A 15,424-nucleotide genomic window follows, 5' to 3' on the forward strand; every position below is an offset into this window, starting at 1 on the left:
GTTGGCGTAATCGTGGGACATAAAACTCAAAGATTTCATTTCATTTTCATTTTTTAGTTACATTGAGACGTATTCCATACGTTCTATCAGTCAACATATTTATATTGTTTATAATCATGTACTAGAATTTCTAATAAACCAATTTTGCTCTTCATTTTCATAACTAGAAGATCACGTCCGTGGGTTTTCACAGAGAACTCCCGTTTCCTTCCACATGCTCATCCCATCAATTTTTCATCATTATTTAATTGCCTTAATCACGTATCCTTTAGCCTAACGAGCGTAATCATGGAACGTTAAACTAGAATATTTCATTTCATTTTTGTCCTATCTAGAGAGCTTTTTAGTGTATTCTGCTGATTTTTAAGTATTTTAGCTGGGTGAGAAATGTAGTAATGTGTTGGCAACACTGTTCCTCTATTTCGGGAGACAAGAAAGCTTCCCACGGGAAACAGACAATTGACTGACATTTCGTCTGCACGCTATTCTGACTCCTTATAACAAGCTTTCTTCCACTGCATAAATGGTGACACGTGATGTAGGAATCTCTACAATAACATCACTATATATATATATATATATATATATATATATATATATATATATATTATATATATATATATATATATATATATATATATATATATATATATATATATATATATATATATATATATATATATATATATATATGAGCTGAAATATTATAAAATGAGAGCACAATGTTTACACAGAAAATGTAAATGTTCGGTCCTCCTATAAACATACTCTAATAAAGCAATCAGCAACACGTTTATAACAGCATTAATTGTTTAAAGTCCTGTCGGCATCATACATGATCATTTTGCATTGAGATCCCTCGAACTCACATCTTTCAATAAAGCTAGGGTTCACTACCTTCAATGGAGACGTGCACATTAGCTTTGAACTAGTTGAGCTTAATTGCGATCGCGCCTACTTGTGCTTGGGCTTACTGCCCTCGGTGAAGCTCGGGATCATTCGCTAATTCAGTTTGACTCACACCTACTTGGGCTTGAGCTCATTACCCTTAGCGTGGCTTACATTCACTCGGGTTCACTAACGTCAATTTGGCTCAACCTCACTAGAGTTTCTGGCTCATTACACTTAGCATGAATCGCGCTTGTATGGATTCTTTTTCACTAACTTTCATTGGCTTCATGTTCACCTGGATTCGGGTTCATTACCCTAAGCTGAGCTCACGCTTACCTAGGCTCGGGTTCGTTGACCTCAAATACGCTCACGTTGTTTAGGCTTGGGCTAAGGCTTATTAATCTCAATTGCGCTCACGCACACTTGAGCACGGGCTCACTAATATCAATTGGGTTCACGTTCCTTTGGGCTCGAGCTGAGGCTTAAGCTCAATTGGGCTCACGTTCACTTGGGCTTGAGCTAACTAATATCAATTGGACTCACATTTACCTGCCTTCGAGCTCACTAATATCAGTAGAGCTCGGTCTCACTACCCTTAGTGGGGATTGGGCTCACTCAGTACGAGTTCGTTAACTCCAATTTGGTTCACACTCACTCGGGTTCAAGCTCACTGCTCTTGACGAGGATCGCGTTTACTCGTGCTCAAGTTGGATAACTTCAATTGGGATTTGGCGTAACACCATTAGCGGAGCTTGCGCTCATTCGGGCTCGGGATCATTGCCCTTAACAGGGCTGGCGTTCAGTCGGGATCGGGTTTCTATCCTGAATTGGGCTCGCGGTCACTTAAGCTCAGACTCATAACCCTTAGTGGAGCTTGTGTTTACTCTGGCTCGGGTTCACTGACCTCAATTATAGTCGTGCTCAACAAACTCGTTGCGGGGCTTGCGTTTATTCAGGATCAGGTTCACGCTTACTTGCACTCAAGCACTCCCCTTAACAGGGATCCCCGTTTGGACATACTAATGGCAATTAAATTCACGATCACTAAGCATCGTGCTCATTCGGACTGACGATCGCTAATTTCGTTTGGTTTTGAGCTCATTCTAAGGTGGATCACTACCCGCAAGTGAGTACATATTTAAGCTTATTCCCTTAACTACTGCGCAATGAAACGTTATATATTATAAGTATTGTACAATAAGATAGTGTTTCAGCTACAGCACAAGACAATGACTCATTTGGTTGTGTCCCCTGATATCGAAAAATGTAACAAATAAAAGAAAATACTTGATTCGTTTTACAATGAGCGCACAAGATGGCACTTGCTCTTAGATCTTACTAGAAGTGCTCTGTTTTATGAAATATTTATTTGTGCGAGTAAAGTATTTTAAAGTAACAATCTTATTACGAAACAGGTATATTGTTAGACCGTTTTTTGTGTTATGTTTCATGTTTTATTTAAATATTAATTTACATTTAAGGAAATAGATTTTGAGACAAAACTTGCGCAAAACGCCATAATGCGTTATTGCCAAATTTGTACGTTTACTGTAGTAGTCAGAATAAGAATATTCCTGAATTCTCGCGTTGTATTTCGAGAAGCGAGATTGCGGTAAGTGTCGAAAATTAATTTCTCCAGCAAGTATCCAAGTAGAATTCCACGATTACTTCCTTTATTATCTTGGCATCAGTAAACACTCGACACTATCTGGCAACGCCGCACTATTCAATCAGCGTTTAGCATAGCACCGAGAACACCTCGTGATCCACTCGGTCTCATGTTCAGTTACTGAGCCCCAGCCCAGTTAAGTGCGAGTGATCTCTCTCTGGTCGGCACACATAAAACTGTCTTCTGTCTTTTAAGAAGATTTTTCAATTTCCGATTACATAGCCCAAATAAAATTTGAACAGTATACAAATTATTTCTTGCATATCTTTGAATTTTAATGTTTACAAATTCTACTTGTTTTACAAACCATTTTATACCTGAATCTAAAACTGAGCCAAACTAAAATATATCTATATAGAAACAAACAAACCTGAATATGGAAATGTACTGATGAAATAATCAGTTACACATAAAATATGTTTTCTTACGTTGCAAGGACTAACGCAAACGGTTTGATGTGAAGTATGATATCAGTGACTGCAAGCAAAACGGTCATCCAACGGCCAGACTACATTAACAATCAATCGTTTACGATATTTTTTTTTACTCTGTCGTAAAATGATTGATCAAACATGAATCAGTAAAAGTTTTTAAGATAAACATAATCTTCTGTATGTGTTACTTACTCCTTTACTGCTAAAATCTATTACACATAATCTTTTGTATGTGTTACTTACCACTTTACTGCTAAAATCTATTGCACATAATCTTTTGTATGTGTTACTTACCCCTTTACTGCTAAAATCTATTAAACATAATCTTTTGTATGTGTTTCTTACTCCTTTACTGCTAAAATCTATTAAATATAATCTTTTGTATGTGTTACTTACCCCTTTACTGCTAAAATCTATTAAGCATAATCTTTTGTATGTGTTACTTACCCCTTTACTGCTAAAATCTATTAAACATAATCTTTTGTATGTGTTACTTACCCCTTTACTGCTAAAATCTATATTAGTTCGAACTGTTCGATGATAAAGATTTTGAATTGGTCTGGAATTATTTCCTAAAGGCCTCTTCGGAGTGTCCTGTGAACCTTGCATCAGTTTTCTTAGAGCATAAAGCTAAAAATAAAATATATATATATATATAAATCAGACATATTGTTGATCAATATTACTTTAATAATAACAATAGCAATGGCAATGATAATACCACTTTTAAATTTCTGGAATTTGAAGTAAACTTAAAGAAGAATTATTTTTTGGGGAGGGATACACATTTATTTTATACCGAGAAGATTAATTTTATAATATTTTACCCTGTGGTAAAATTGGATCTGACAAGGTAGGAGAACGCATGACGTCACGCTATCCCCGTCCCTATCTTCGCCCGTTGTAATTTGTTTCAGGAAGTAGGGGATGCAATCGATATTTTGTGGAAGTGGGTTAACGACATTTCCCCCGCGATCGCTCTCACTTTTACCCCTGATTTTCACAACATTCAGTGATGTAGTTAAGTTGGATCCATGCGAGGATCGAAACTAAAGGTTAAATTTTAAAAAATCGAAACTTTTGAAAGTAAAATTGCAATTTTCACATCAATTTTTAACACTGACAAAGATTTGTTCTCCCCAGATGATTATAATGTGTCTCGAAGGGCAGGCGTAGCCACCGGAATGAGTTCTCCTGTCTTGAATCCCCTCTGGTATCTTCACTGAGCTATGGTGGTAGCAGTGATAAAACTACAGTATAGTGCAAAAATCCTGTATAAATGGAAAAATTACACGATATCTTCAACATGAGGAGAAAATACACTTTACTTTGGCGAAGGGAGAAGATTTGAACATATTTATTGGGAGATCTCGGTTCTATTCCCAGTGGGATCTTATGTAGTTCGGATGCCACGTTAATCAGTAGGTTAACGTCTCATATAGCGTTGCTGCTGAAAGGGACATTAAACTCAACTCAACTCAAATTCAAATTCAACTTACTCATCTACAATTAGGTGATTTGTCTGCCAACAGCAAAGTTGAAATGTCCCTTGAGAATATGTTTTATATAAAGTGTTTGAACCCCTTCCTTTCTGTAGGATACACATGGGGGATAAATTTTCGATTTAAACACCATCAGAAGCGTCACTATTCATCTCATAAGTTGGAGAGTAACACTGAACATTTTCCATTATCACCCTCTTCCTACCCCAGCTAACATCAGTGGGACTGAACTTAGACTTTGATGACGTTAGGAGTGTTACTAATAGACTTAGCAACCTCAAAAATTATGGATTGTGCACTAATATAGATTGGTTTCTGTTATTTTTAGATGTCACCTCTCATGCCTTTTCCTTCCCTTGCCAAAAAATTTACTAAAACCTAAGTTGAGTTGATTTTGAGTTTAACGTCCCGTTCAGCAGCGAGGCTATATGAGACGTGGACCTACTGATTAACGTGGAATCCGAACCACATGAGCTCCCGCCGAGAATCGAACCCGGGTCTCCCACGCCAAAAACCTAAGTTAGATCAGGGTTCATTTATTCACCGAAAATCATTAAAATTTGTGACGCGGTTTAGAAGGAGTCTGCATTCAAACATATTTTCACGTGTCATACTCCTCACCCTTTACCCATTGCCCAAAAGTGTTAAGAACTCAAAGTAGTCCAAGATACACTCATGTACCAAAAAGAACCGAAATTAGTGTAGCTACGAGGATATCGCGGATAAGTATAGTTAAATTAATTGTATATACATAGAAGATGACCCTTTACCTCTCCTTAAAACGGGATTTAAAAAAAAAACGCTGGGACACGAGTTCTATTCGTTTATAAGAAGAGTTAATGTGCTTAGTTTCCTCTTTCTAAATTGAGAGGATTGTGAGATTCTAAATTTTTTGCATAAATTTTGAAACCCCGCTCCCTCCCTTAGGATACGCATTTTGACCAACGAAATATAACAAAAGCCCAACTCTGGCTAGGGTCTAGTTATATACCGGAAAACATTGAAATCGGTAGAGCAGTATAGGAAGTGTTCGTGGACGAACATCGTTACATTAATTTTTGTATATAGAGAGGATGTTCTCATTACCCCCATTAAAACGGGAATTTTCAGAAACGCGGGTTCTTTTATTTTAAATGAGCATGTATTTACCAAGTTTAATCATTTTAAATTGAGGAGATCGTCAGATGCTTGATTTTTCCCATAAAGTTTGAAGCCCGCTTTCACCTTCCGATGAGCATTTTGATCAAAATAATATGATTTATAAAAAAGGAGTCACAAATCATCAAAATCAGTCCAGCAGTTTATGAGTATTAAGGAATAACCATCGTTACATTCATTATTATATGCATAGGTTTATAAATAGACATAATATATCTGGTCATCATCTCATTCAACTTCATTCATGCATGGTGGTCAATGTCGCCAGGTATTGTAAAATGCAATCTGACATCGTGATACGATTGCAATTAGTTCTGACAATGTCAAGCGCAAAATGAAATAATATTTTATTAGTTTCTCCAATGTTCTTTGAGTTTGGACTATCCGATAGTAGTGCTAGTAATACTAATAGCGACACTAGTGAAAGCCAGTTCAACACTAATCCAACCAACTAATAGACAGTGATTCACTCTGTTCAAAGTACATCCAATATACTAAATTTTGGAGATCTCCGACGAAAATTTCTGGGTGTATGCCTGTTAGTATTTATTGACGTCTAGCAAAGCACGCATTTCCAATTTCACTTATTATATTATTAACTCTTTGGCCCATAGAACCAGAAGATTTAATGTCGTATTCATAAAAAATCTCCAGTGACTTCTGTCCCTAGCCACCTGGATCCATCTTGTATTATGTACTTTCTATTTTTGTAAGATCCATCTCAATATTGTCCCCCCATTTACGCCTAGGCCTTCCTAATGGATTTTTTTTTCGATTGGATTTCTAGTTAAAAGCGTTACTATTTTCTTCCATACAGTCCACATAGCCTGTCCACCTGAGCCTCCTCGACTTAATGACTGTAAGAATATTAGGAAAACGGTATAAATTATGTAATTCCTCGTTATGAAGTTTCCGCCATTCGCCATTACCGTCTCTCTTGGATTCGAATACTTGCTCCAGGGTTTTATTTTTAGTTTCAGTCTGAGTTTGATATCAACTTCTATTGCAAACAAATTGGCAGAGACAACAATGGCAGATGAGATAGTAATTTCTTCCACAACCGTTTCATTATAAAATTTCTCTATGTTGCAGTATGATAACAATTTCTAAAGATAATGTGAAGACTAAGTGAAGTCCCTTAATTTGGTAGTTTATAATTAGGAATGTCCCAGAGTCAATTGCAACCAAGGGATAGGATCGAGAGAACTTCAGATCCCATTCGCAGACAAGAACTGGGTGTATAGTGTCTCTCAGGGCTCAGTTGCAGCCAGGAGGGTGGTAAGAATTCTCAGGGCTCAGACGTATCCAAGAGTGAGGTAGAAAATCTCAGGGCCCAGATGCACCCAAGAGAGAGGTAGAAAATCTTGGGGCTCAGATGCATCCAAGAGAGGGGTAGAAATTCTCAGGACCCAGACGTATCCAAGAGTAAGGTAGGAAATATCTGGGCCCAGACGCATCCAAGAGAGAGGTAGAATATCTCAGGGTCTAGATGCAGCCAAGAGAGAGGTAGGAAATCTCAGGACCCAGACGCATCCAAGTAAGGTATTCTGAGGACCCAGCGTAGCTAAGAGAAGGCAGGTAAGGTGACCAGTTCCAGATTAGACTGATGCCTTTGCAGATTATATCCTTCTTATACATCGAATCCTTGAGAGTCCTCGTAAAACCTTGGGGTGGTGATAACGTTCGACCTTTTTCGGATCATAAGTTCATTGGTGACATCCGTCGTCTGCTTCGTTGTTGTTGTTGTTGAGCAGATGATATTACAATATGTTCTAAGGTTCAAATTGTTCGACAAAATTCACGAAGTTTAAAATATTCTATAGTTAATAACACTGCAAATTCCCTGCTGTCAGTCAACTTTTAATTTCTTTGTGGACACAGTTTTGGTCTGTTATCGCTGTCCCTAATATTTGAAAATATTTACTTTCTCGAAAGTATTATTTGATATTATAAAGAATTCATAAATTGCACTAGTACGGTCATGGAGAATTTTTATTTACAGTAGATCCGGATTCGTGAACACTTTGGCTTATGAACACGTTTTTGGATTTTTTTTTTCTCATTCGGATTACAAACAATACTCGGATTCGCTATACGAGCGTGTACACACGCCTGTACTGGCATGCGCCAAGCAGTGCTTTTTGCTTTGCCGTAAACTACACGTGTACCTAGGTATATCTGTCAGGGCTCGATGTTCAGAAACCAGTTTCTATTCTTTTCTTCAATTTTCGTGATATTTAGCACTCATATTCTTTTTTTAAAAAAATATATAATGCTTCTTATTTGCTTCTTAAAAAAATAGGATTTTTCCTTCTATCCTCCTCATTGCAGTAAAGCGCTTATTTTCTTAAAGAATACATGCAGTATTATGTTCTCGTGGCTAGAATTGGTTTATCTAAACTTCAATCGGAGTAATTCCAGGTTACGAACAGCATTGCAGAACGGATTAAGCTCGTAACTCTACGATCCACTGCACTGAGAAGAATCGGTTATCCGGACAGCGTTATATTGAACAAATATATGGATATCCATATGTTTATTACCGAAATCTGTATTGAACGTACGTTATCCATATACTACATACGTACTCCCTTTTTTTCCCCGCTTAGATGTTACATCATGCCGCTGCAGGAAGTCTGACATCTAACAGTCTTCTGTATAGAAGGGCCCCTGCTAGGAAGAATACGAGGGCCCCTGCTATTTGTCCTGTATATGGACGATCTCTACTCTCACCTATCAGTTAATCCTAATGGCCTTTTGCTTTTTGCTGACGATTGCAATTATATGGAGGAATATCACGTTTCCATGACACAATTGCTCTACAGGAAGACATAAATTATCTTGTAGACTCGTGTGAAATGTGGCAATTGAAACTTAACAGTAAGAAATGAGACGGTATTACAATTACTCTGAAAAAGTCTCCTGTTCCCTCCAAATACCATATTAACGATTCCCCTATAACACATTCTGCCAGTCATAATGATCTTGGTGTCATCTTTGATTCGAAACTCTCGTTCTCTGACCACTTCTCCTCAATAGTTAAGAAATCAATGCGTATGCTGGGGCTTCTTTACCGATTCACTGAACTACGTACTTTGGCATCATTAACAACATTCTATAAAACTCTAATAGCATCCAAGATCGAATACTGCTCTTCCATATGGGCCATGGCCGCACCTACACATCTCTCTAGACTTGAGTCTGTTCTCAATTTCTTTATTGCAATAGTACGTTTTCGTGTTCCCGCACTTCGAATATTACCTAAGGAGGAAATTTTGCGATATCTTAATATCCAGATGCCGGAAGTACGCAGAAATAACTCTGATTTGAAGTTTCTTCATAAGATTGTAAATGGGAACCTGAGATCAGAAACCCTAATTCAACAACTATCCTTACATGTCCCTTCCCGCAAAACCCGGAATACCCACCTATTCCATCTTGCACGCCCTAGGTTGACAATTATACAGAGGTTTTTTTTTTCCACCGAGTACCCAATTATTATAATAATCCAACAAGTGAGGTGGACATTTTTTTCGAGCTACCCAGTGTTTGAAAGAGGAATAAAACGCGTGCTGGCTAAATAATATTACTTGTGCACTCTTTGTTAATACTATTGATGTTACTGTTGTTGTTTATTTTTTTTTAAATTCTTTTTCTTTTTTTCCCGCTTGTTGACATTTCCCTGTGTAAAATGGCAGAATTATGCTGTATCTGGGAATTTCTTCAATAAATAAATAAATATTACATGCGTCTAGGTATGTTACATACGCCAGCTATATGTTAAATACGTCCATCTGTATATGAGATCCTTACCATGTATACACTCATACGGAAAGTACGTATAGATAGAACACATACGGAAAGTATTATAAAACATATTTGCTGCAGGATGTTATGTATAGCAGTAAAGTCCAAAAAGTACAGGATTTACCCATGTAACCTACATTATACGTACGCCACACACGTTTTTTTTCTTTGTATATAATTAGTTTCTTCTGTATTTGCTTGTAATAAGTCTATGTCTCTGCTGGCGTTTAATAAAAATCTCTCAATTTCTTTCTATTTTCCTCATATCTTCTATAAGATGGACATCTTCTGAATAAGTCATATAACCTGGTGAGTGGCATTCAGTTCTAAGCCCTGTATACTATCTTTAATTTTCCTTATAGCGTAACAGGAAGTTCTCCCACGTGTTATTGTGGGCAATATTTTGCTTTCTTCTTTCTGGTCCTTTCACATAGAATTCGTCTTGATTCGAAGTTTCACACAAAATTTCAACCTCTCGTGTGGACTGCTTATGCAAATACTCTCATTCTTTCTTTTTTTTTCATGCTGGGTCAAACTTTAAAAACGTTGAAACCCATGGTAATTTTGAAAACTCTAAACACCAGATGTCATGCCTCTAATAAAGTTAATTTTTGAACTTTTTTTTTCTCCCGGACGGACAGCCACACCAACAGATAAGGTAAATATACAGAGTGACTCAAAAGTAGGTAATACACATCAACATATATAAAGCATACAGTCTTGTATACCTACTTTTGGGCCACTCTGTATAAAAGGGTTTTTGGTAAACTAAACTTTTAATTAAATAAATACGATTTAATTTTCAGGAAGTAATCTAAATGTAAAGAAATCTGAGGGAAAAAAATTAGTAAAATGAAACAACTAAATTACCAATTCATTTGCAAGAAAATTAAGAAATAATCCTCCACATAAATCAAAGATTTGAAAAGCAAACAAACAAACAAAAAAAATGCTTCAGGTATTCAAAATGCAACGTCCTTAAATAAAACAAACAAAATAATTAAACAAGAAAGGTAGAAGCCATCTATTAAACAACACGTCATTGTAGGAAACGTTGGTTGTCAGAAGATGGCTTCCAATTGAACCTATAATTTCTATTTAATACAGGAGAATGTTTCCTGTAAATTTTTCTTTGATCCAGATCTGAGACATTTAAACAGATCCAATAACCGGTTTAATTAACGTTAAAGGAATAAAATATATATAATGTTATGATGTAATGATTCAAACAACAGTTCATTAGCAGACAAATTACCTACTCGTATAAAGGAAGATAAAATTAGAAACAGGAAAATATTACTATGTTGTTATAAATTTTGCTTTGTTTCTTCTAAACACGTGCAGCTAGAAAAAACGAAGTTTAAAATAATTAATGCTTGAAATGTTATTTCCTACAAGATTGCTACATCAATGGGAAACCTAACATTCATACGATCATCTGTCTACCATACGTACATTGCACTGCCTGAAGCTGTAATTACGTTACGTTACATTCACTTGTTATATTTCCCCCGTACAGTTGTAGGCCATATTTCGATTGATGAAAATCCTTTTATAAAACTCCCCAGATTCTCTACCAGTATGTAGTTTGTTTTCAAATGATCATATCGACTTAACTACACACGGACTTGAATCTGTTTTCGTGTTTATTTTTCTTTTTTATAATTATCTAAAACATGTTCATGTTTATTTCTTTTGTTACGTACGGTTCTCTTTGAAGGTACACTTTTAAACCAACATACACACGTATATATGCCTGCGTATAACCTATTTGAGGTCCTTCGTGGCTATATGGTTAAGCTATGCTCCTTTGATACGGGAGCCCCGGATTTGATTCCCGTCGCGGTAGGAATCTAGTTAAGCTATGGGACCACATCTAAAGTCTTTGTGCTGAAAGAGACATTCAACTCCAGTTTACAACGATGATATGTATCTACATGAATCTACTTCCTTTAGCATATTTAATATGTTGGGCAAAAATCCTATTGCTTCTCGTAACAGCTACCAATTCGAAGAAGAAACGTTATAAAATGTCACGAATAATCTTGATTTGAAAATGTTTTATCTTGCTGTCGCTAGAGGTAAATGTTCGATTATTCGTAGTAGTCTGGTTGCTATGGTAACAGCTTTCGTTACCAGGAATTTGTTTGTAAATAATTATTAACACTGCGATAGGCGCATGTGTATGTTGTGCACAATTAGTCGCGTGGGTAATAGGTGTCACCCACCCATTAAAATTTATAATAATAATAACTAAAATCATCTTTAAATGAAGAATCTTCCATTTATTTGATAAAATGTTAATTACAGGTTATAATTTTGGTTGTTTACACCGTTTTACTGAATATAATGGACTTTTGTTTCATGACTATTAGACAGATTTCAAGCATGTTACACAAATGTCTTTGATATGTTCTCCACACATCCGTTTCTTGCATTTCATGCATCACTTCCTTGTAGTTTTCTGGACGGAGCTTGATGATTTCTTAAGGTCGGCCATTCTATCTTCCTCAACACCAAGTAACATTCGGAGTGGTGTTCCTAATTTCAACTTGAACTTGGGAAATACAGTACAGGCGTTGCGTCTCAGGTTTAACAATTTTCCAGGTGACATCCTCCAAAACATGACCTTCGTGACAATTTGAGGTGAACTTGTATTGAATTTCAGGATTCAAAGTGCATTAATTGCACATATCGTTAGAAGATCCAAAAACATCACCATGGACCATCCTGTTCCGACTTCAGTGTTGTGGTCAATTGCACTCATGTGATAAATTTCATAATTACTTTCATGAAAACACTCCTCTTCAAGACACTGCAGAACAATATTGTTATATCTTGTCTACGATTAGCTACTAATAGATTTTGGTCTACACAGAGAAAAATCCGTTCTCCGGACAGCGGTATATTGTACAAATATAAGGAATCCTCTTGCTTACTACAGAAATCAGTATGGGGCATACGTTATACATACGCACTACCCTTGGATGTTACATCATGCCGTTGCAAGGTGTCTGATATCTAATAGTCTTCCTTATACTACATACATATATTCTGAATGTATGTTATCTTCGTCAGCTATATGTTATATACGTCTATTTGTATGTGAGATCCTGACCGCCCATATTGTTTCATACGGAAAATACGTATAGATGGAACACTTATACGGAAAGTATTATAAAACATGCGTTTTCAGACAGGGCCGTCGCGTGGCTTGAAAGCGCCCTGGGCGAGAATTCTCAGGCCCACCCAGTGTGTTATGAAAATAACTAGAGTTCATTCTCTACTCCTACATTTAAATACGGAATGTAAGATTATAATGTATGCTAAAAGAAGTTGGTATTATGTCAATTTTTCAAAAGTGAATGCCTTTTGTATTTGAAAACATAAAAAGTTAATGAAAACATAGTTTTGAATGAGTGAAATCGAGTGCTTTTCTTGTTTATTTTGAACTTGACACACATCAACATAGTAATAGCATAGAATATACAAATACCTAGGTATTAAATTCCAAGATTAAAAAAAAAACTCTCCAAAGAGGGCTGGAGAGGGTTCCAGTTGAATAATTCTAGACGATGTTTTACATTACCGGTAATTCTCAAGTTCGATACTCTATCGGGAGTCCCTCAAGGATCTAATTTAGCTCCTCTGTTGTTTCTTCTTGTTATTAATGATATTCCTCTGTGTATTAAAACCTCCCAACTTCTTGTTTTTGCCGACAATCTCAAATTATACTCCAAAGTAAGCAGTGGCGTAGATAGCACTTCGACAAGGGGGGGGATATGTCAGGAAACTGAGGAAGGGCACACACACACACACACACACACATATATATATATATATATATATATATATATATATATATATATATATATATATATATATATATAAACTAATTAACAATTATTAATTAATTAACAGTTCATAGCTGATTTTATGGGAGAAATATTGATCAATAAATGAAGTTTCTTCCTACGTGTATATCTATAGAAAGACATAAACAATTCAAAGTTTCCAAAAACAAAAAAATATAATTAATTCTTGCTATTACATACTAATATTAAATTTGAACCCAAAAATACAAACCTACATACCTGTATTTGAATCTAGTGGGCTTGTATTTCAGCTCTCGCTGCTCAAATGTCCCGATTCCATGCACACGATAAAATATCAAATTATTTAATAGTCTTGTAAACGTTAAATTTACGACTTTAAAATCTTTGTTTATATTTGTACTGTCTATCAAACGTTTATAATATATATATGATCTATTCATACTATTCGCACAATTATTTACATTGCTTCGAAAAAAAAAAGTAGTCACAATTACACAGAATATCACATCACAAAACAAACTCGAGACGACGCTTTTTCTTTGCTAGTTCATCTATCACTTCAGCACTCGACAGTGGTATGTCATGATGAAGGGAAAGAGCTGCTAGTCCATTTAGCCTTGTCTGAGACGTGGAATTTCTTACGTAGGTTTTCAGGCGCTTGAGAGTGGAAAAGGTTCTTTCCGGGGTGGAAGTAGACACAGGTAGAGTACATAAGATCTGCAGTAGCTTATGTATGTTAGGAAAGCTCCTGCTGTCACATTTTTCCAGTGCTTCAATGGCAGTACGGGGATTACATCCTACATTTGCCAATCTAGTTTTCCAGAGTCTCAGTTCTCCATATGAATCTCTATCCACAAAAGGAGAATAAAATGCAGCCAGATCTTCGAACTTCTCGCACTCAATTTCCATGTCGTCATTACTGAATAGGCACATAAAGGCTCTGAAAATGTTCTCGTGTTTTAAGAATCGTTCTTTTAACTGATTTGAAAAGTGATCCAAGAAAGGAATAAACATATTCACTCTAAAAAAATCTTCAACTGAATTTGTTTTATGGTTTGATCTGTTTCTCTGAAGCATAGAAACCCTCCTCATTTTCTCCTCTACACCCAAACTTTCAGCTACTTTCTGCGCCTTATTGTATATTCTTTTGAACACCTTCTCAGAATCTCCTCTGATTCTATCAAATTCTTCCACAATGTTTTGTGCGTTATTTACGGCTTCCGCAAGATCGATGTTTTCTGACTGCAAAAATTTGCATAACGGCAAGCCATAGCTAAAAACGAAATCAATTGTGTATAAAGACAGAAGAAACTCGAAGTCTAAAGAGTTAACGACAAGCCTTGCGTCCGTACCTGTAGAATCACTCCACGTGGATATCTCCTCCAATGCCTCAAATACAAATTCAATCAATTCTATGAAATCGTGAACTGCTTCGAATTTTCCTGTCCACCTGACAACACTAAGTCTTTTCAATGATTTTGCATTTGGTGGTATATCTGCCTTCTCTATCATTTTGTTTAAAATAGATTTTCTCTTTGGTGAACTGAAAAATTCGTACATTTTCTCCACTACTCCTAAACAGCTTTTTATTGGTAAAATTTCACTACTTTTCGTAACCGCTAAATTTAGAGAATGAGCTGCGCAATGTACATAAACTGCCAAAGGATATTTTTTCCTTATTAACGCTTGAACACCCTTATATTGACCGGACATATTTGCGGCACCGTCATATCCTTGTCCGAGCAAATATTCACAATTTATGCCGAAGTCTTTTAAACTTGTCAAAATTATTTCCGCTAAGTCGTTACCTGTAAGTGATTCAACTTTAACGAATTGGAGAAAATCTTCTCGTACAGATCCATTTTCAACATATCTTGCACAAAGAGCCAACTGCTCTACATTTGTGATATCCGTTGTTTCATCAGCCAATAACGAAAAGCATTTTGCAGCATTAACTCGCGAAACAACTTTCTTCAATATGAGTTGATTGCAGCACTCAATAATTTCATTCTGAATTGTTGGACTTGTGTATTTATTTCTTTCTCCTGGTGCCTCTAAAAATTCTCGAAAATCATTGTCTCCCTGTGCTCGGTATTTTAAAATGGCGCGAAATTTCCCCATTTTAGT

The 15,424-nt window shown here is 36.2% G+C and overlaps 1 protein-coding gene across 1 annotated transcript in view; it reads right to left on the minus strand.

The window, feature by feature from the left end:
• CARPA (Carbonic anhydrase-related protein A) overlaps window positions 1-15,424 on the minus strand; it is a 799,359-nt gene that overhangs the window by 92,637 nt on the left and 691,298 nt on the right. The window contains exon 8 of the mRNA XM_081737978.1: window positions 3,493-3,624. Within this exon, the coding sequence (XP_081594104.1) occupies window positions 3,493-3,624 (132 nt within the window). The remainder of the gene's footprint in view (window positions 1-3,492; window positions 3,625-15,424) is intronic.

Source organism: Thermobia domestica, chromosome 14, assembly GCF_964235325.1.
Source record: "Thermobia domestica chromosome 14, izTheDome1.hap1.1, whole genome shotgun sequence".
NCBI classification, from domain to species: Eukaryota; Metazoa; Arthropoda; class Insecta; order Zygentoma; family Lepismatidae; genus Thermobia; species Thermobia domestica.